Source organism: Ceratotherium simum, chromosome 3 (genome assembly GCF_057802395.1).
Source record: "Ceratotherium simum simum isolate JZ-2026a chromosome 3, ASM5780239v1, whole genome shotgun sequence".
Classification (NCBI taxonomy): domain Eukaryota; kingdom Metazoa; phylum Chordata; class Mammalia; order Perissodactyla; family Rhinocerotidae; genus Ceratotherium; species Ceratotherium simum.
Window position 1 is genome coordinate 93,807,845 of NC_141902.1, and position 22,896 is coordinate 93,830,740.

The 22,896-nt window shown below is 42.6% G+C and overlaps 1 protein-coding gene across 3 annotated transcripts in view; it reads right to left on the reverse strand.

The window, feature by feature from the left end:
* CRTC3 (CREB regulated transcription coactivator 3) overlaps positions 1-22,896 on the reverse strand; it is a 99,926-nt gene that overhangs the window by 36,556 nt on the left and 40,474 nt on the right. For all 3 annotated transcript variants that reach the window (XM_087428984.1, XM_087428983.1, XM_087428982.1), the window contains exon 3: positions 7,432-7,551. In XM_087428984.1, the coding sequence (XP_087285110.1) occupies positions 7,432-7,551 (120 nt within the window). The remainder of the gene's footprint in view (positions 1-7,431; positions 7,552-22,896) is intronic.

Here is a 22,896-nt window from a genome sequence, read left to right on the forward strand (position 1 = left end):
GTAAAACGTGGACACCAATGAGTTCTTAATGATTTCGCGTGAGGTGCTTCCTTTGCCAGGAGAAGCATTATGATCACAAGTTTCACTTTCTGTGTATTAGTTGTGTCGTATCTAGTCTTCTTATTTCTTAATCTGAAACCGAGTCAATACAATAAAACAGATATTTCAAAAGAGAGGTACTTCTTCAATGTTAACTACTAGGCTTAATGTACATGAAGAACAGATGAGAACAGACCACAGTAGGAGACAGAAGAGGAAACGGTGACAGAGAAATAAGAAGTCCCTCTGAGAGACGAAGTGTATCAGTATTTTAATTGGCAGAGCCATTAGGAAGAAGGCAGTGAGTCTCATCACCTGTGGTTATCTGCCTTTCTCTTTTCTGCAGAGTTTGATGGATCTCTGTCCAGAAAGCTTAATGTCATGAAGCAGAAGTTTACCACTTCTCTCAGTACACTGCCACCCTTAAAGTCATTAAGTCCAATTATCCAGTACTGGTCATACAAATTAGAATGCAGTGGTATAATAGTAACATAATAATCAAGCATTGATTATTCCAATGTTGAGGTATAAGTTAGTATTTTAGCCTTTCTAATATAAATTAACAAAATGAAAATGTAGTAATTTCCTGAAATTTTTAAGATGACTAGGCTAAGGCATCAAAAGTTTAAAGACATGACCTCTGAGCTCTCTTAATTCTCACTGTCACATCTCATTTAATGGGTATTTAAAAACCCAAGAACAGTTGACATCAAGAGAACCACGAATGTTACTAGCTTACGGTTAAACTCAACAGAAGGAAAACCTAGAAAAGGTTTATTTGTTCTTCTGAAGATGTTAGAAAACTTCATTTACATAGCTTTAATTACTTCACAACACTGATATGCCCTACAAAACAACTTAAAGACAGAAAAAAGTACTCTTATTTATAAACTTGAATTTACCATTTAATTCAACAAACACTTTTGGAGTGCCTGCCAGCTGCCAGCAAACAAACAGAAGAGCAGCACAGGTGACAGGGTTTTTAACAAGCCAGACCAGCTCCTCATCCTTAGTTAGTTAAGCCTACGTTAAAAAACAATCCCACATTATCATGGACCTTTTTATTTATCCCCCGTGCACTCCTTTTCAGCTCCTTTGCTGGTTCCTCCTCCTCTGCCTTCAATCCTGATGCTCCCTGAGTTCTGCAGGCCTCATAGCCTCTCAGCCCACATCTGTTTGCATTGCTCTCAAAGGAACAGGGTGGGGGGAAGGGCCTCCAAATCACTGGGTACCACTGAGAGTGGGAGCAAGGCAGAAGGCTGGAGACCCTGGGCAGACACCTTGGGAAGAGTGCCCTAGGAGACTCTGAGAGCGGGCCCCCCACTCCTGTCCTCCATGCTCGCCTTAGTCAGTCCCAACCACGCCTTTGGCTCCAACTATCACCCACAGTCCAGTAACTCACAAATCCATACCTCTAGCTCCCAATAATTCTCATGAACTCCAAGTCCATATTTCCAACTGCCTACTTGGCTTTTCTACCAAAAGTACCTCAAATTCCATCTAAAACCCAACTAATCATTCTTCCTCTCATCTGCTCCTCTTCTTATAGCCCATCATATGTAATGGAGGGTGCCATCTACCTAGGTGCTCTAGCTGGAAATCTCCGAGTTATCCAGTCTATTCTCTCTTTTTCCAAGTCCCTGCAGTTCTATGGAGGAAAATCCTTCTCCTCATGCTCCTGCCTCAATCCATTGACAAGGGGACTCCGAGTCCTACTCCTCAACTCGGAGAGTGTTGGGGGGGAAGTTCTTACTCACTCTTCCCCAAAGGAAGGGGAGGAGCTTTTCTGTTGATAAGAGAGAATATCTGTCGGCCCACCTACCCGTGGGTGAGGTTATTGAGACAGAAGCTGCAAACAAGTTCCACCCTGTCTTTTTTCATGCTGCCCACCTGGTGGCTGTGAGCACAGCCAGGGGTCTTCTTTTGGCTTCCTATTCCCTTGTGGTAAGTGCACCTGGGGCAGGGCTCAGGAACTGCCTTCTAGGGGCAGCCAGGAGGCTGGCCATTTTCTCTCCTGCCCCCTGTAACTCTGTGTTCTACCAGGGACGGAGTTTGTGGGGCAGGCCTGTGACCTTCCATGCAGCTGGCAGAGTAAGTGAACTCGGAGTCTGCTTCATAGGACCCACTTACCAAGACGAGTTCCAGGGTCAGATTTAATACATAAAACTGGTCACAATTAGGTTCCTTCTTAATTTCTCAACCACGTCTTCACGACCACTCTACTTCCTCTTGTCCCTTTACCTGCAACTATGTCCTGCTAGAAAACATCTTAAAGTCAAACTTTAAAGGAGGTATATGATATAGTGGGATTATTTTGAGTCTTTGCATATATGAGAAGTTCTTCCTGTTTACCTCAGCACACGAGTGACAAATAGGTTGCATGTGGAATTTTGAAGTCAGAATATTTTTCCCTTAAAACTCTAAAGACTAGCATTTCCTTGTCCTTTGAGATGGAAATCTCTAATGGGTGTTAGGTAAAAATTGGGGTTTGTGATCAAACAAGTTTTGGAAACCCTGGGTTAAAGATAAGAAGTTTCTTAACTGCAGGGCTTCTCAGACCCCTAATATAAACTGTGAAGCTCCAAGAGGGCACACAGAATACGGCACCCTCTTGGAGGGCACCTATTACATTTCTCAAATGTAATAGGCCAGGCATTTCAAAGAAACAGTGTTCTACAGACCAGTGTCCTAAAATTTTCATCTCATTGTATGAAGAGAATCAAAGTGAGGCCTATTCCAAAGAGGAAAGCCATTCCTAACAATGGCAGGTCTTAAGGAATCTCTCCACGACTGTCCATGCCAGTTTCCTAGATATACTCTCAAACAGTATTGGGAATACAAATCAGAAATTCTCTAAACACTTGTTTTTATTTCTAAAAACACATCTCTTTTAGAGGAAGGCATTTTTCATAATTCTTCTGCATGTCCCCTTCTTTTTCAGTGTATTACCCACAGGTCTGAGATAATACTACATTTGCTGTAAACTGATGTTAATAGTTCAGAAATTCAACACGACGGTGTTTCGGATACATGTTTGCTGCCCCTGAAGAGTGAGGAGAGGGCTGCTGAAGACACGAGCAGCTGCAGGAAGGCAGAAGAGCTTCTACTCTGAGTTCTCAGGCCCAGGCCCCCAGCCAGGCACCAGCACAGGCAGTGCCTCTCCTCTGCCTCGAGTGCAGCCCCTGGCCCAGGCCCAGCTGCAGCAGAACCCTGGTCTTCGCTTGTGGTGGCCCCCAGGCCAACAGCAAAGCCCACTGCACTAGTCTTCTGTGTGGTTATGGCCGCCCACTGCAGAAGGAATCTCCCTGTTCCAGGACTCTGCTTGTTGTGGCTGCCCACTCTGAGGAAGCTGGAATATTTGTTAAACAATGTGCGTTTTATTTGAGATCACTACATCACAGGACTGAACCCTTGTCTAGGCCAGTTTGCCTGTTCTAAAATAACACCCAAGCCAAGAAACAGCTGTAAGAAGAGAATTCTGAATACATTTTTTTCTTTTTGATCTAACAAAGATTCAAACCAGTGTTAATACTTTCAAATGACAAAACTTCATTAAGGGGGTAACAGATAAGTGTGAAAGGCAACCATTTTAAGCAAATTATTTCCCAACCAACAGAATCCAGGCCATGAAAGGAAAGACGGAATCACAGCCCTCCTCCTCCAAGTTCTCCTGAACATATTAATATCATCTATATAAAATCATCCCACTTTTATATTTTACCAGGAGCTCATGGTCCCCTGATTTCTCAAAAGAGACTCACTGTTCATTAATTGGCAGGCCTACACTAAGGGACCTTTTTTTGCATCAGCAGATGTCCAGTCCCAGGACCCAATTAGGTGCTTAATAAGAGAATACAGAGAGATGTCTCATGACCTGTGAATCAGACTTGCACTGTCTGAGAACAACTTTAATTTTTCTGTATAATAATTTTGTTTTTGCATCTCCTTCCCTTGGGAGTTGATCTGCTTTTCTCCTGCTTTCACAAGTTGACCCATATATAGGGTCAAGTTATACCCTATGATATATTACCTGAAAAGAGACAGAGTCCCCTGAACACACAGTGTAGTCTCCCCTTCTGGGACTTTGCACAAGCTATCCCCTCTGCGTGGAACATTCCCTCCCCAGCTGTCTTCCTCTCTTGATATCACCTGCAATCATCTGAAGGTATTTTTCCTCTTAACTTTTTTTTTTTTTAACCTGTTTGCTGTCTGTCCTCTCCCACAGGACTGTAAACTCAAGAAGGCAGGGACATGTCTGTCTTATTCACTATGGAGTCACAGTGCTTAAAACAGTACCTTGCACAGAGAAGGGGCTCTGTAAATATCTGTTGAATAAACGAATGTATTTTCCTTTACTTCTTACTTATCCTTCAGGCCTCAGATTTTCCTCCAGGATGCCTTCCTCATTCCCCTAAGACTGGTTCAGGCTGTCCCTCCATGAGCTCGCACAGCCCCTGAGCTGCCTCAACTACAGCTCCCCACACCGCGGGTGACCCCTTGCTTGCCCAGCTGCCTCTCCCCGGAACTAGGAACAACTTGAGGCAGGGATCATACCGTGTTTGCCATTATGTCTACAGTGTCTAAAATGGGGCCTGACACTAGTAGATATTTAAATTATTTTTCAATGAATGAACATTCTTCTCTGTCACTTTTCTTCAGTCCTCTCCTCTTCTAAGTTATTCCTTTGGTTTAAAAAGTTGTGAGTATATGTGTGTGTGTATATATATATGTATATATATATACACACATATGTATATATGCAGACTATATTTGCTGCAAAAAGGATCTGAGATAGCCATAAATATATAAACAGCTATAAATACACATGATAATATTTAGAGAGAACAACTACAAGAGAAAGAGGGAATTGAGAAGTTAGAAAAAGATATATTGTTAAATCAAGCAAAGAAAAACTCAAAGTCTTTTGCTTGAAAATTCCAAGCAATTTAGACAATGGTTTGATATACTACTCCACCCACACACGTGTGAATTAGCTGAAGAATTGCCTCAATTCTTCTTTCCCTTTTGTATTCTATGTAAAACATCCTATGTTATTACACATTCCAGAAAGGAATTCTCAAAATCAGTTGTCATCTTCACTTTCCCAGACAATGGCCACATAATATACAAAACTAGAAGTCAGGGTGTCTTGGTGTACCAAATGTGGTGTGTCCCCTGGGGGCGGAAGAGGGAGGAGAAATAAATGCTCCCTGGGGTCATTATCCTTGCCTCCAAATGGATGAAAAACTGCAAGAAGATTGAGGGCAAGAAAAGCAGCGGTTTCCTGTGTCCCCGAAACTCCTCCCACGGGGTCTCCCTTGCATGTGGCCCTGGGAACAACTGAGTGGTGTAAGGAGAGGAGAGGCTCAGGCTGGGGAGTCAGCTTGACCTGTGCTGAATCTGGGCACCTCCAACCTCAGCAGTGGAATCTAGGCCAAGTTACTGTGCAACTCAGTTTCCTCACTGCAAAATGGGGGTTAAAAAAATAAACTGCTCAGTGAGTTTTGAGGACTAAATGACATAGAAATTGCCCAGCCCGGCTTAATCTCCAAAATATATAAAGAACTCATGCATCTCAACAACAAAAAAACTACCAACCCAATTAAAAAATGGGCAAAAGACCTGAACAGACATTTCTCCAAAGAAGATATACAGATGGCCAACAGACACATGAAAAGATGTTCAAAATCACTAACTATCAGGGAAATGCAAATCAAAACTACAATGAGATATCACCTCACGCCCGTCAGAATGGCTATAATTAACAAGACAGGAAACAACATGTGTTGGAGAGGATGTGGAGAGAAGGGAACTCTCATACACTGCTGGTGGGAGTGCAAACTGGTGCAGCCACTATGGAAAACAGTATGGAGATTCCTCAAAAAATCAAGGATAGAACTACCATATGATCCAGCTATTCCACTGTTGGGTATTTATCCAAAGAACTTGAAAACACCAATTTGCAAAGGTACATGCACCCCTGTGTTCATTGCAGCCTTATTCACAATAGCCAAGACTTGGAAGCAACCTAAGTGCCCATCAAGGGACGAATGGATAAAGAAGCTGTGGTATATATACACAGTGGAATACTACTCAGCCATAAGAAACGACGAAATCCAGCCATTTGTGACAACATGGATGGACATTGAGGGTATAATGCAAAGTGAAATAAGTCAGAGGGAGAAGGCCAAATACCGTATGATTTCCTTCATTAAGTAGTAGATAATAACAACAATAAACAAACACATAGGGACAGAGATTGGATTGGTGGTTACCAGAGGGGAAGGGGAGGGTGGAGGGTGAAAGGGATAATTCGGTACATGTGTGTGGTGATGGGTTGTAATTAGTATTTTGGTGGTGAACATGATGTAGTCCATGCAGAAATAGAAGTACAATGATGTACACCTGAAATTTTTGCAACGTTATAAACCAATGTTACTGCAATAAAAAAAAAAAAAAAAAAGACCTCAGCCCAAAAAAAAAAAAAAAAAAAAGAAATTGCCCAGCCCGGTGCCTGGCATGAGTAGATGATCAGTAAACATGAGTGCTCTCCCCCTACTTCCTGGTTTCTGTGCTTGTGAAGCCAACTCTACCATCACTGCCAGGAACTCAGCCCTGCAGTAAGACTCACCCCGGCTCTCTCCGCCTGCCTGCACCCCTGCCTGTGAGAAGAGTGAAGTGAGTGAACAGCCCTCCTAGCACACTCATTCTATATCCTCTCCCACAAATCCAGCTCAGTGCTGTGTCCCCAAAGCACTCAGCACAATGCTGGTCACCCAGCAGTACACCCTCCTCGGGCCCCTGATAAGTACTGGTCAAATAAAATTGTCAGATGAATTCACAGTCTCCTTTTCTTTATTCCTACTTAACAGCATAGGGTTTGGTCTAATTGTACATCACTGTATGAGAATATTCCTAAATACCAGCTTTATATTTTCATTGTCATTTATTGAAAATGATATGAAATTTCCTCTGTAAGTTCTAACAGCAGGGTCAACAGAAGTAAAAATAAATCACATATCTGTATATCTGTTTTAGTTAGACTAAATCTCTCTAACCTGATTCAAAGTCAGGTTTAACTCTGACTTTGCTGATTTGTGAAGAAAATGCTGAGAAGGCCTTGCAATGGGCTGAATTCCCTGTTGTTTATGCTCAGTTACTTCACTGAACTGAACTTCCACAATGTTTTCATAAAGTAAGCACCTACAATGATCTTTCCAAGTTTTGCCTACAGAGATGTTTCTAGTGTCCAATTCACTTATTTTTATTGCCTCTATTCATCAGATAAAATGAAGATTTTGAGGCCAAAGGGGAATTGCAGGGAAGATAAATCCTGAAAACGTTTCAAACATTTCAAAACATATACTCTCCTCAGACAGTGAAAAAGGATATCTGTCGTCCTGGCTTGTCTCCAGACCTTCGGTGAAGAGGGTGGAAGCGGGTCCTGGACGGCCTCTCCACCAGCCCATGATGTCGAGTTCCCCGCACGCTATCAGCCTGGTGAAATGACGGCTGCAGAGAGAAGGGAAGAAGAGTTGGCCTGTGACCATGAAATTGCCACTTACCCTCAAGAACAACAACAACGACAACAGATGAATTCCCAAAATGGCACAAACGAAAGCATAAACAGATTCAAGATAAATCCATGGTCAATAAATCCAAAATCCTTTGTTAAAGAATGCTTGAGGTACATTCTTAACATTTTGGAGATTGGTATCATAAAGGGCAACCTTTTTGGTTGTCAAAGACCAAATCCTAGGCTGGACCATTATATCTCATATAATGGGGAAATGTGTATACAATATTATGCAAGAGATGTGTTTGTAAAATATATGAAAACAGATTTTCCTTTAGGTAAACTAAACCATATGTAAAATAGGTAGCTCACTATGAAAGAAATCCTATGACAGTATGTTTTCATAGGGGAGCTTCCTTTAGCTAAGAATTGATTACTAATTTTTTTTGTTAAACATGGGTTTTCTCATATTGGATTTGGGAATTACTCCTATTTCTCCTGAGTGAGCTGATAAAATGTCTGAACTAATTTAGTTTAACAGTTTCAATCTATTTTTACAATCTAAATCTATCAACTCCTAAAGTAAAGAGATCTGAGTAAGGAACAACTTCTGGGCCTGGAAGACAACTATCCACTGTGATAGGTAAGCTGGATGTTGATCTCAGACAACAGAGCACACTGTCTAGGGAGTGATAAGTGGAAACACCTTTGTTAATCAAGAGGCTGCATACCCACAGCACACTTCATTATCAGAACCTGTTCAGAAAACAGACACAATTAAGAGACAGATGACTTTGTTCCAGGATAAAAGAAAAGGGAGGCTTCTCTGGTGATATAGTCATATATTCAATATAGTAATGTTAAGTGTACTTGAAAACAGAACACTTTCATCCAGGAGTCTTAGAACACACTACTGCCGGGCAGGGCTCCTGCATAGCCACTTACAGGGGAGGGGCTGAGGGTCTTGAGAAGTGGTTCCAAACGCAGAAAGCTCTTGGAATGTCTCCTGGACTGCCTATTACACATATATTTTCTATTTACCCTTGCCCTCTTTTGCATTAACCCCTGCCGGCCCAAGTCCTATATTACTGCTGGACTCAGTTTTGTGGGGATCACCTTTGCTTACATTTGATATTTTCTTCTCTTCCTCACTGTGGTCCAACTTCAACTCTCTGTCCCTGTAGTAGCTGATCTTCTTCTAAATCATATTTGGCTTTGGCCTTCTCAAGTCACAGGGACCTGCCTTGCTCATCAAATGAGTTAGAACAGTGGTTCGCTCAGGGAAGCTGGGCGCTGGAGGAGGTTTCAGAAAGAAGGAGCCTGTCAAACACTATGGTGTTTGGAAGTTGGCCTAAGTCTCCGGGTCCCAAAAAAGCTAGTGACAAATGGACACGTGATTCTCCTAGTTCCATCAACTTCCAATCTCTTGCTTGCTGAGAGCTAAAATTCTGTTATTTAAAAATGTATTTCGGGCCAGCCCCATGGCGTAGCGGTTAAGTGCACGTGCTCCGCTGCTGGTGGCCCGGGGTTCGGATCCCGGGCGCTCACCCACACACCGCTTGTCAGGCCATGCTGTTGGCGTCCCATATAAAGTAGAGGAAGATGGGCACAGACGTTAGCCCAGGGCCAGTCTTCCTCAGCAAAAAGAGAGAAGGATTGGCACAGATGTTAGCTCAGGGCTGATCTTCCTCACACACACAAAAAAGAAAGTAAAAATGTACTCCTTAAGTCAACTTTAAAACAAAAAAATAAGTAAAACTTTGCCACCCTGAAGGCCAAGTACTTCATTTTTTCTGCTCCTTTTCAAGTTTTAGCCATAGTTTTTATGCATGGTTTTATCCATAGTTTTTACATGGTTGTACTTACACGCACATATATTTTTGTGATCTATTTTTTTTGTACTTAACATTATTCTGTAAATGATTTTCCATACATTACATGATCCTTAGTTATTAATTCAATAAGTGTATAATATTTCATTTCTAACATTCCTAAGGCCAACATTCCACGTTGCAGTTCAAACAACATGTGATTTGGAGTCAAAGAAATAGTTCAAGTCCAGGATCCTCCACTTTCTAACAAGTTACTTCACCTTTCTTATCTGTAAAGTGGAAATGATGAGGTTGATAACTTCCTCACAGGCTTGTTGAGAAAACGAAATTAGGTTATGTACATGAACGCCACCTTATCCCAGGGATCCAGGGTGCTATGGACTGAACTGCATCCCCCCAAATTCATAGGTTGAAGCTCTAACTCCCAATGAGACTATATTTGGAGATGGGGCCTTCAAGGAGGTAATTAAGGTTAGGTAAGGTTATAATGGTGGACCCTAATCCAATAGGACTTATTTCCTTATAAGAAGAGGAAAAGACACCAGGAGCGTGTGCACATAGAGGAAAGGCTATGCAAAGACACAGCAGAAGGCAACCATCTGCAAGCCGGGAAGAGAGTTCTCATCAGAAACCAACCCTGCGGACACCCTGATTTTGTACTTCCTAGCTCCTAGCACTACAAGAAAATAAACGTCTGTTGTTTAAGCCACCCAGTCTGTGGTGTTCTGTTAGGGCAGCCTGAGCTGACTAATATATTGGGCATTAGAAGGAGGATGGATGTCCAGCCTGTGAGCATCTTGTTAAAGGTGAGGCCACACTACAGAGTCCTTTTGTGGACAGCAGGCATCATTGTTAGGGGCTTCCCAAGCATTCTGAGCCTCCCAAAGTTTCCCCCAAGGGACCTAGATTTCAGTTAAGCACCCATCTGCTGGCCATGTCATGTCACCTCTAAAGCGGCAACCTGGGATGAATGGCACCCAGACACGAAACGAAGAAGAGAGGGCTCCTGTGCTTCCATATCCAAAAGCTCCTCCACTTTGATGTCTGGGATCCGGTGCTGAACTACCCATAAGTAGACCAAGCACCCGCTTAGGATACCAGCAAGGCAACGGCAACACAGAAGAAGAAGAGTCTAATTTGAGAGAATTTCTAATAATGTTCAAAGTGTTCATTGTGAGAAAAAAATCAGAATTTAGCTAGACTTCCTTACCTTTTTTGTTTGTTTTTGGATGTCTTAGTAGTTTTTATTCTGAAATATATACAAGAATGGGAGGTCAAATGATCTCTTCAGGGCCTGGGCCAACAGAGATCTTAATGTGTGCCCCCGAGCACTAGAAAGCAGACGGGAATGGCACAATGGCAACAGCACTGTTCTCGGTGGCAGCCTGAGACAATTCAGCGGAGCCAGAGCCAGCAGCCTGACAGTGAGATTTAGCACCAGGAAGAACCTTAGCAGCAGAGGGGTGGGCTATCAGATTCTGTTTCACATTGTGACCTAATTGCCAGGGGCTGAGCATGGGGAGAAATGACGGAATGGTAACCCAAAGCAGGAGCATGCTGGGCTTAAGTCACCAAATCTGAGAGAGGGTAGACTGAGGATGGAGCACAGTCCAAATACCAAGGTTCCATGGACCTCAACAGTAAAGGCCAATGATGCAGGGGCTGGGAGGGTAAGGGTGATTCCTGAGTTCGCAACTAGACAGCTACAGCCAATTCTTACTTGGTTTCTGTGGTTGGGCATTGGGGTGGGGGAAGGAGCCATAGCCAAAGTGGTTCAGGTACCGCTGGGAGATGGATGTCCACTTGCAGAGAGCTCTGGTCTCAGGCTCTCCTCACTGCAGGATTCAGGTCCTGATGGTTTCTGAAAATATCTCTACGTGGATGGCAAACTGGTTCAGGTTTGCAGGTATTAGGGTCGCTGATAGGGTGGGGGGTGATACGGCTAATGCTGATAATAGAACCCTTTCTGAGATGAAACAGAACATGTGAATCTTCCAAAATAAGCAGAGTTGTGGATTTCCAGGCAGAAGTCTAGAGCTCATGGCAGACAGTACCATACTCTCAGAGCACTCCCCCCAGGGACCTTGATCTCATTTAGGCTTCTTTATGTGTAGGCACCCATCTGCTGCCCATGTCCATCACCTCTAAAAGCTGCAGCCTGCGATGAACGGCTGAAAAGTTGCAGCTGGATTTCCTTTCCTAAGACGAAAATTACTTCCTCTAATTAGACACTATTGATCTATCAATGTGATCTACATTTGCATTAACTCCTTTAGCAGATGTACCACACTGCTGGCATATCATTAAGTTTGTGGTTAATTAGAAACCCCAGATCTTTCTCACATGACTCATAAACCACTAGCAGATTCCTACTAAACCCATGTTTAGTCATGAAATGAGCTGAAGTCTGAGAATTGGAAAGTTTTTTATTGTCAATTCAAGGAGATTATCATTATTAAAGGCATATATGCTACAGTATATTCTTCATGAGTGAATGACCAAGCCACACTTTTTTCTTCTGCAGCAAAATCAATTCTAGTTTATGGCTGTATTTCTAAACAATGCTACTAAAAGCAGGAGAAATATAATTTGCAAATTCCTTCAAGTGAAATATGGATTTCTAAATGCTAATAGGATGACCAATTACATTCTTGCATGTAAGAATTTCTACCAAGTTTTTAAAAATATATTAAAAACATGTAGAAGACCAGGATTAAACATATAAATGGTTTCTTTGAAGTCTTGATCCAGAATACCATAACCTCAGCATCTTTATAAAGGGGTGCCTAATCAATATTCTCAAACAGAAACAATTCTACACAAGACAACTCACAATACCTTCATTTGTAGACATTAGGATGACTAGAAATCAACAAAAAAAATGATAAAACTACAGGCTGGCCCCATGGCCTAGTGGTTAAGATCAACGTGCTCCACTTTGGCGGCCTGGGTTCGGATCCTAGGCATGGACCTACATCACTCATTGGTGGCCATGCTGTGGCGGCAACCCACATACAAAATAGAGGAAGATTGGCACAGATGTTAGCCTAGGGCAAATCTTCCTCAACAACAACAACAACAAAAGATAAAACTCCTATAAGAGTAATAAATATTTTTCTGGAATATCACTGTCAATATTAGAAACACGTACTGGCAGGAAGCTTTGACAGTATAGAGGAATTGCACTGGAGTGCAATGTCATCATTATTTTATGGTACACCACAATGTGTGAGCTTGAACCAGGAGTCATTTATGTGGCAACTTCACCCATCTCAGTGGCAAACCAGGAAGCTAAGAAGGTCTCTAACCAACAAAAACAGTTGAGAACCCCCGAGGAGAGCACTCAGAAGGGAGCCCCTTGGGTTCTCCATTACACCTTACCTAAGCCTAATCAACGGGGCCAGCTCCTTTTCTAGCCCGCAGTAGGCAAAAATAAGCTGGGGATGAGCAAAAGAAGGGTCAAGGGGCTGCTGGTTTATCAGAGTGAGCTACACAAATAAAAGCCAAAGGACGGCTGACCACAATGGAATCCAGTTCCGTCCTTTCCTTCTACAAATGAGAAACCAAGATCCAGAGAGATGAAGTGACTTTTCTCCAGGTCACACAACCGGTAGCAGCCTGGAAACTTGAACTCAGGATCCTGAGCCTTATTCAGTGTTCTCTCCACCTCACCATTTTGCCTCCTTTGCTAATTAGCCCACAGAAAATCAGTTATTTTTGAGATTGTAAGTGGGTTTTTGCTGACAAAAAGTGAAGATTTTATTAAGAAATTTTCCAGATAAAATTTTTTTATGTTCTTGTAAATCTACTGAAGACCTAAGATTCAATTAAAAGATAATAGCCCTGCTAAGATATCTGACTATCTTGTAGCATAAACAGCACATCAACAACTTGATATTGGATCCAGTAGCCTCATTTGGGCTAGGTGTCTAACTTATTATTTTATAAATGGTTACCTAAAAGTCCCAGGGCTATTTATTCACCATACCACGCTTCTTCCTATGGAATGAAGACGCCACCTCAATCATTCTAAATTCCTCTATATATGTGAGTCCACATCTGTTTCCCCCATTCCCAATAGAGCTTACTTAGGTGGGATAGGAGATTGGTTGAAGTTTAACAGGTAGAAAAGTTACCAGATAGGGTGAGATAATGCTTGGCCCTGAGGTCACACTTATACTCATTATTTTCTCTACAGGACCTCCAGTTTGCCCATAATGGAGCTCAGTTCTTCTTTAGTTTACTTCTTTAGTTCTTGGTATATGCAAAAGAGGCTTGGCCCCTAGCACTGGATAAATTTCTCTTGGGGAAGAGTGGAGACTTAACAAGCATAGGAAACAAGGCAGGTTCCTTGAGCTTGCAGGGCTTTTTGTTTATATGCAGGCCATGGTTAATGCAAGGCGCTACAAGCCCCCTCTTCTAATAAGATCAAGTCTAACAAAGGGAGAACGGTGCCTCTCCCTCTCAGGGGAACTCAGCTGGAGATCACTCCAGCCACAGCCACACCTCCTCTGGTTCTCATGATGAGGGAAGGGAGTCATGAAGACCTGCCCACAAGAAGAGGCTATTAATTCACTGCCTTGGGGTTAAATGAACCATTTTAATTCTATCTTATAAACTGAGCAGAATAAAAAGAATTTCATAGCTTGGTTAGAGATGCTATTTTACCACCATCAAAAAAGAAATCAAAGAGAAATTCAAAATACTTTACAAATCTTGAGGGTCAGACCTGCCAGCGCCCTGCCAGCCCTCCGACTGCAGCTCCCTACCCTCTTCTTTTGCCCCTGGTGGTGTCAGGACTGGGCAGTAGCTGGTGCTTATACAGGCCAGAGGGCCAGGTTTCAAGTTCACAAAACTCCTGCAAGGCTCCTCACTGTTCTGGGAACGAGGCAAGGCTGTTCTCCCAGCAATCTGCCAGTGCTGCACTGTCTTTGGGGCTAGTCTTATTCCAGTCTGGCAGGGTAATTTGACCCCCAGAGCCTCTGAATCATCTAGAGGTGTAGTTTGTTGTGGTTTTTTTGTTTGTTTTTAACATAGAGGTTATGCCTTTTTTGACCAACTGAACCTGGGATCCAGTCTTCTCCAAAGGACCAAATGATTCCTGCTGTGAGGATGAAAAGAAGCCATGAAGAGCAGACCAGACCAGAGAAGGTGCTGGCACCCAACCTTCCAACTCGAGACCTGGCCTGTCACCATATCTGTGTCCGCTGTGTTGCCCCTTGATAGTCCTTATTTTTAAATGAAAGGTAAAAGGGAAGTAAAGTTAATGAGATAAACAAAGCTAAAAGATTACTCTCAGAAATATCAGAGATAAAACTGTTTTTTAAGGCAGCAAAAGTCCAAACACAAAATCAAAGCAATCAAAATGATCTCAGAGGGCCAGGCAAAATAAGAAATAACAATAAAGGATAAAAAGTGCCCAGAGTGTGCGGTCTAGGGTTCATGCTGGGGGCTCTTGTTCAGGAAGAGGCAGATGAGAAGGTCAATGTCCCAGGTAGGGCTCCCGCACGCTTCTCGCCTGGAGAGGTCTGTATGACATTCTATTGACCCAGCGGGCTGTAAGCAATGAGATCTGTGATCCTGCCCCCAGCATCTTCCCTCTCAGCTCCCACACAGTGTCTGTGACAGTACACGTCCAATACATGTTTGGTGAATTATTATTATGTTTCTAAACAATTGGGCTCCAAAGCAGAGTGGATGTGTATAGGGTGTAGAGAAGACCATTAGAAGCTCTGTTTCCACTTAAGTTTTCAATTTTTTGTGTACATGATATAACAGTAGAGTGATATGTGTATATAATTTATAAACAAACAAATATACCTGGATTGGGGATACAAAACTCTTTTTTACTACTATGATGCATGATCAAAAAGTTTAAATGACACAATGTTGATAATTAGTGAAACTAGTGATGGCTATCTGTGAACTTATTACTCTATTGTTTCTACTTTTGTGGAGAGCTAAACTTTTCCATAATAAAACAAAGAATTTCAACTTCAAATCCTCAGGGATGGGCTCAGGCATGGCAGGGGTTAATGAAGACCCAAACTTCTAAAGGCATATTACTGTCTTTCCAGGAAATGCCACACAAGCCCCCACAGAGGTAGAAGTTTTAAACGACCTGTTCCCGGCCCCACCTTCCTGCCTGGTGTGATGTGTTCTGTGGAGAGGGAGGCCTCCTGTCGCATGTAGTTCCCCTTTTAACCCTGCTACTAGTATGATCATGACTAGAGAATTAGTTCTGGGTGAATGAAGTCTGCCCATTTATTTCCTCCAGAAGAAACTGATTTGCTTCTTATGGTGATGACAGAATGATGGGAAGGAATTGTAGAAGGGAGGAATTGGTTTTTCTCAGCTAAGACTTGAGCAGGGACAGGGCAGGGCAGATGGAGCCTGGCCTACAGGCAGGTTAAACAGAAGAGCAACTGGCCAACAGAGTAAGGCGAAAGGTGTCCTTGGAAGCCAGAAGGGTCAGGTAGGTACTTCAGGTCAAGAAGGAAAGGAGTCTAAGCACCTGACCCCAGCTTCCTCCCATCACCTGCCTCTTCCCGCTGAAGGAAAAGGGGGTAAGAAAGAGTCCCCCACTGCCGCCCTTCTCCCCCTCCTTTCAGTCTCGCTGCAGTCTGAGTCACAGCAGACACACCACTGTGCTTAAACTTGGTAAGACACTTCACTGAGTTTAGAAGACATCTGTTAACTCGGAATTAAAAAAAGAAAAGTAAGGGGGGGTGAATGAAACAAAACTGACAATATGTTAAAAATTATTGAGTGGTGGGGGCAATGAGTAAAGGTGGTCAAAAAGTACAAACTTCCAATTTTAAGATAAATAAGTTCTGAGAATGTAATGTACAGCATGATGACTATAGTTAACAATATTGTACTGTTTATTTGAAAGTTGCTAAGGGAATAGATCTTAAAGGTTGTCATCACTAGAAAAAAATTTGTAATTATGTGAGGTGACTGATGTTAACCAAACTTATTGTGGTAACCATTTCACAATATATACATATAGCAAATCATTATGTTGTATACCTTAAACTAATATAATGTTATATGTCAATTATATCTCAATAAAACTGGAAAAATTTATTGAAACTGGTCATGAGTACAAGGCAGTTCATTATTCTATTCTTTACTTTTGGGTATATTTTACATTTCCCCAAAAAAGTTTAATTTTTGAAAATTAAAATTGTGAGGGGCTGGCCTGGTGGTGTAGTAGTTAGTTAACTTCACGCGCTCCACTTCGGCAGCCCAAGGTTCACAGGTTCAGATCCCAGGCTCGGACCCACATACCGCTCATCAAGCCATGCTGTGGCAGCGTCCCAAATATATAAAGTGGAGGAAGATGGGCACGGATGTTAGCCCAGGGCCAATATTCCTCAGCAAAAAGAGGAGGATTGGCAACAGATGTTAGCTCAGGGTTAATCTTCCTCACCAAAAAAAAAAAAAAAAATTATGACACTGTAATAAATTAAGTGTGGTGCCTTTTTCAGCTTTAACTCAATAACTTCTATAGACATGCAAAAAAAGAGATGAAGACTAAGTTTTCTACCATATAGCCAGCAAAAATTACTAAAATACTTTTTTTCACAAGACTTTAAAGGACAAAATAAGTGTATAATTTCACAAAAGAACTAGAAAATTATCATAAGAGAAAATGTTTCTGGAAGGAATAAAATAATCTGAAATATTTCTTAGATATAACAGCACTTGGCAATTCTAAATAAAGCATATTGAGTTTTTTAAAAAGTACATCCTGTTTTCGATTTAAAAGAGCATAGGGTACTTTTCCTCATTTGGCTATTTGCTCACAAAGAGGTACACACAGTGTCCTGTTCTATCTGGATTCATACAGTCACGAGAGTTAGGAAGGCCCTTACAGGTCAGCCATTCCAACCACGCAGCATCCTGCCCATGGCCATTCATTCTCTGCTGGACCCCATTGGAGATGGGAACCCACTACTTTCCCAGGCAGGCCACTCCTTTTTCATACAGCCATGCACGCTTCTGGTATGTTTTCCCTTAAGCTGAGCTGTAAAACTTTCTTGGGGGAATCTCTTGGGGGAATCTGCCCAGAGGGGAGGTTTGTAAAAATTCATCATTGTTAAGTCCATTCTTCTCCATGAGGAACCAAGCTACCAAAAGTGGAGGAATAGGTCCGTGCAACCACGTTCTCCATTTAATTTGAGTTAAAACTGCAAATGAGTCTGGTTGACTATTTGGAGACTCCGAGTTAAGTAGGTTTGGCATTCCTTTTGTCAACCAAATAGGAAAACCGGCAGAACTCATAAGGAGGAAGCCTTTACTTCTTATCTGCAAATGCCCACCTCTGCCTACAGACAGGTGAAGGAAAATCAACTTTGAGCTCAGACTGGAGCTGCAAAGAACTATCCTGAGTCAGGCCCCTCCTCTGGATGGGTTAATGTGCTACTAGGCAGGGTCTCTCCCTTACAAGGAGGATGGGCCTTCCTCCAGTTCCGGCCTGTGCCTGGAGGGTAAGCCAGGTTGGCCCTGCCTATGCAGGCTCAGGTGGCCTCACTTCCAGGAAGAGGGAGGAGGGCGGAGGGATGTTTTACTTTGATCCCAGAGCCCAGCCCTATGGGGCCTTGGAAGCTTCTGAGGGGCGAGTAATAAAGCTAATGATTTGGTCCTCCGTCAGCTCCCCAAGTCAGCTCCCCACCAGTGAGAACCCAGAAAAGGGAGCAGGGATCAACCAGCTTCCTCAATCGCCAGCAGAATGATACAGTTCAGCTGACTCAGGTTAGACACCATTAATACAGCCCTAACTAAATACATCCCTCAATCTGGGGGATTTACTTTACCTGGTATCCTAAAAAATGGATAAGTAAAGTTAACATTAGTGAATTTGGTTATTTTTGTGGGATTTCAAAGTGTTGAGGTGATTTTTTTGCATTTCATCTGACGCTCCAGGGTTGGGGTGTGCAATCAGCATGGAATATAAAGCTAGAGATTAAAAGATAAAACATGTTGGGGCTGGCCTGGTGGTGTAGTGGTTAAGTTCATGGGCTCTGCTTCAGTGGCCCAGAGTTCACAGGTTCGGATCCCAGGCACAGACCTACACACTGCTCATCAAGCCACGTTGTGGCGGTGTCCCACATACAAAACAGAGGAAGATGGGCACAGATGTTAGCTCAGGGCCAATATTCCTCACCAACATAACAACAAAAAAAGTAAAATACATTTAATCAATGCAACAATTCAGATATTTGCTCTAAAGCCACAATGAAACTTACTGAGAAATGCTAAAGAATTTTTTCTCCATTTTCTGTGTATTTTGCTTGTTTTTTTTTTAATCTTTTTTTTTTGTGAGGAAGATTAGCCCTGAGTTAACATCTGTTGCCCATCCTCCTCTTTTTGCTGAGGAAGATTGGCCCTGGGCTAACATCCATGCCCATATTCCTGTACTTTTATATGTGGGACGCTGCCACAGCATGGCTTGATAAGTGGTGTGTCGGTCCACGCCCAGGATCCGAACCTGGGAACCCTGGGCCGCCAAAGCAGAGCGCACGAACTTAACCACTACACCACCAGGCCAGGCCCCCTTGTTTGTTCTTGGGAAAATTTCTGAGCTTCTTTGGAAAATTTTTGGAATTTCTGGGAATAATTTATAATAATAATGGAGAGACCGATAATCACAGGATTAACTGTCACTGGGATGTGCCACAGCTGGGAAGGGAAGAGCCAGTGTGAGGCTTTTGCCTGTGTCAGGATAATGACTGCCCCCTTTCTCCTTTCCCTTCCCTACAAACCAGCTTTATAGCTGTGATATTGTGATTTATAATAAGAAATATATATTTAGTCTTTGTCCCAGTTTCTGGCACAGAGCTTCAAAAACCCTTGGAATTTCCTAAGTGATGACAGCAACAAAGGTGTCTTTTGTTATGTTAATGAGGTGACTTAGAACACAGCTAAGGGTGGGGGCTGGTTGTCTGGAGAACCAACCATGTGATTAGAGGGTCAGAACTTTCGCTACTCCCCATCCTCCTCCTCCCTGGAGGGGACAGCGACTGGAGGTTGAATCAATTGCCAATGGCCAACGATTTAATCAATCATGACTATGTAATGAAACCTCCACAAAAACCCAAAAGGATGGAAGTTTGGAGAACTTCCGGATTGGTGAACATGTGGAGATTTGGGGAGAGCGGCGTGCTCAGAGAGGGCATGGAAGCTCTTCGTCCCTTCCCATATACCTTGCCCAGTGCATCCTTTATCATAACCTTTCATAACAAACTAGTAAACATAAGTAAATGTTTCCCTGAGTTCTGTGAGCCGCTCTAGGAAATTAACTGAATCCAAAGGGGGAGGAGGTCATGGGAACCTCTGATTTGTAGCCAAGTCAGACAGAAGTTGTAGGTTACTTGGGGACCTGGACTTTCGACTTGCCACTGGCATCTGAATTGTGTGTATCAGGGGCAGTCTTGTAGGACTGAGCCCTTAACCTGTGTAATCCGACGCTATCTCCAAGTAGATAGTGTCAGAATTGAGTTGAATTGTAGGAGAATTGCTTGTTGGTATGGGACCCCCCCACTCCGGTGGAATTGGGTGTAGAACCCTTAACAGCTCACGCAGCCAAGCTGTGGCTAATAGGACCAGGACACGCAAGGCCAGGCCATAGTCCTCTTCCCTGACCCAAAATCCAGGACTGCCTACTTCCCCAGGGCTGCTGGTCCCCACTGGGTTAAGAGTGGAGAAAAAGCAAAGATCCACATCTCACAGGCATCAAGAAAGAGTTTGCTTCTCAGTAGTTCTTAGATGTGGAAGAACAGATAGATCACAGACACTTAGAGCCCTCAGTAACTAAGGAAATTCAGGCTCTGCTGGAACCATTACTTTTAAAGAGAACTAAATAGCTCAGATCAAATTATCTGAATAAGTAATATATTTATATTTTTAAATAAAAAAATAAAGATGGACAGTGAAGAAGCAACCTCCCACTCTTATTCTCTTTCTATCCAGTTCTACCTCCCAATGGGTAGGATTATTAGTTTCTTGTGTGACTCCTTCCAAATACTGATTTTGCATGCACAGCAAATAATGAATATACATTACTTCTGCTCCTCCTTTTTTACACAAATGGTAGCATACGAATACATTGTTCTGTACCTTGCTTTTCAACTTAATCTCCAATTAAATTTCTAAACCTGATTCCAATTTCTCAGTTATTTCTCCAAATTTTCAAAATATAAAAATAGCCAAACAAAAATATTAGAAAACTCAACAAAATTAAAACTCAAAACTGTCAGAGAACATATACCAACACTATAACGGGATTACTTTCTTCTAGACAGTTCATGTTGGCCAATTTGTCTAAGCCCTTATATCCATCTCAGTATCGCCTGGTCCTCAAAGACTAAGATCACAAATCTCTTCCCCTCTATTGGCTCCATCTCCATTTAACCACAGCCAAGCCTCTCCCATAGTGGGGGCGGGGGTTGAAGTATAACTCAATGCATCATTCTTCTCCCCGCCCCTGTATTTCTTCTCTTCTCCACAGCGAGGCTTCATGATGGAGGAGTTGCCTCAACCATTTCCTCCCACTCACCCCTCAGCACCCTACCCCTCTACTCTACTGAAGTTTCGCTCCCCATGATAACCATAGACTTTTCTTGTTACTAAATCCAACTGGACTTTTTCAGCTCTTAGGTTGCTTGACCTCTCAGAAGCATCTGAAATTATTGACAATTCACTCTCTTTTGAAAACGTTCTTCTCCTGGCTTCTGTGACTCCAGGTTCTCCTGGTTTTCTCCTACCTCCCTGGGTGTTTCTTTCCAGTCTTCTTTGCAGACTCCTGAACTTCTTGACCATCCTTTAAATGCTGGGGTTCTTCAGGGCTGTGCCATATAGCTCTGTATCGCCAGCCCCAATCTCTCTCCAAAGCTTCAGACTTGTCTACTCAACAGCCCACTGGACAATTCTTCTAGGACTGCCTGCAGGCATTTCAAACTCAACGTGTTTAGAAGTCAATTTGTCATCTTCCTCCCAAACCAGCTCTATCTCTTGTGTTTCCCATCTCCAGGAATGGCACCACCCAACTGCCTAACCCAGGAAGTTGGGGTCATCCTTGAGCACTTCCTCTCCCATTCCTCCCCATCCCAGGCATCACCAAGTCACTCTAACCTTCTAAACATCTCTCAAACCCACTACTATCCTCAATTTCCCAGCTATCCACTCTCCCTGGGAATACTGCAACAACCTTGTAATTGATCTTTTTGTCTGTAATCTTGTTTCCTCCAACCTAGTTTCTACACTGCAGTCGGAGTAGTCTTCCTAAAACACAAATCTGATCACATCACTCAGCTGCATAAAACCCATTAATGGCAGGATTTTCTAAAAAAGATATTAACAAGCTGATTTTCAAGTTCACCTGGAAAAATAAACATGCAAGAATAGCCTGGAAAAATCACTGAAAAGAAGCATGAGAATTAACCATACCAGAATTTTAAAATGTAATATAAAGCTACAATAATCAGTTAAAACAGTGTGATTCTGGTGTATGAATGGACACATAAATCAATAAAAGACAATAGGAAGTCTCAAAATATAACCAACATATGTGGGAATTTAGTATATAACACAAGTGGCATTTTAAATTAGTGGACAGGGACTGGCCCGGTGCCACAGGGCTTAAATTTGTGCACTCCGCTTCAGAGGCCTGGGGTTCATGGGTTTGCATCCTGGGCGTGCACCAACGTACCACTTATCAAGCCATGCAGTGGCAGGCGTCCCACATATAAAGTAGAGGAAGATGGGCATGGATGTTAACCCAGGGCCAATCTTCCTTCAGCAAAAAGGAGGAGGATTGGCAACAGATGTTAGCTCAGGGCTAATCTTCTTCACCAAAAATAAATAAATAGAAATAAAAAATAGGGGTCGGCCCCATGGCTTGGCAGTTGGGTGCAGGCGCTCTGCTACTGGCGGCCCGGGTTCGGATCCCAAGCGCGCACCAACACACCGCTTGTCAGGCCATGCTGTGGCGGCGTCCCACATACAGCAACTAGAAGGATGTGCAACTATGACATACAAACTATCTGCTGGGGCTTTGGGGTGAAAAAGGGAGAAAAAAGGAGGAGGATTGGCGGTAGATGTTGGCTCAGGGCTGGTCTTCCTCAGCAAAAAAAAAAGAGGAGGATTGGCATGGATGTTGGCTCAGGGCTGATCTTCCTCACAACAAAATAAATAAATCAAAATTAAAAAATAAAACAAATTAGTGGAGAAAAGATGATTATTCAATAAACAGTGTTGGGGCAACTGGCCAGCAAACTGAAAAATTAAGTCAGATCCACACTGCACACCTTATATTAGCATAAGCTCCTGACGGATCAAAGATTTTACATCTAAAAATAAAGACACAAAGTATTACAAGAAACAAAGAAAAGAAGACTCTTTAGCACGTCAAAAAACCTAGAAGCCATTTAAAAAACATTAAATTTTGATACATAAAAAAATTTAAATGTCTGCATGGAAAAAAATCTCATCATCAAGTCAAAA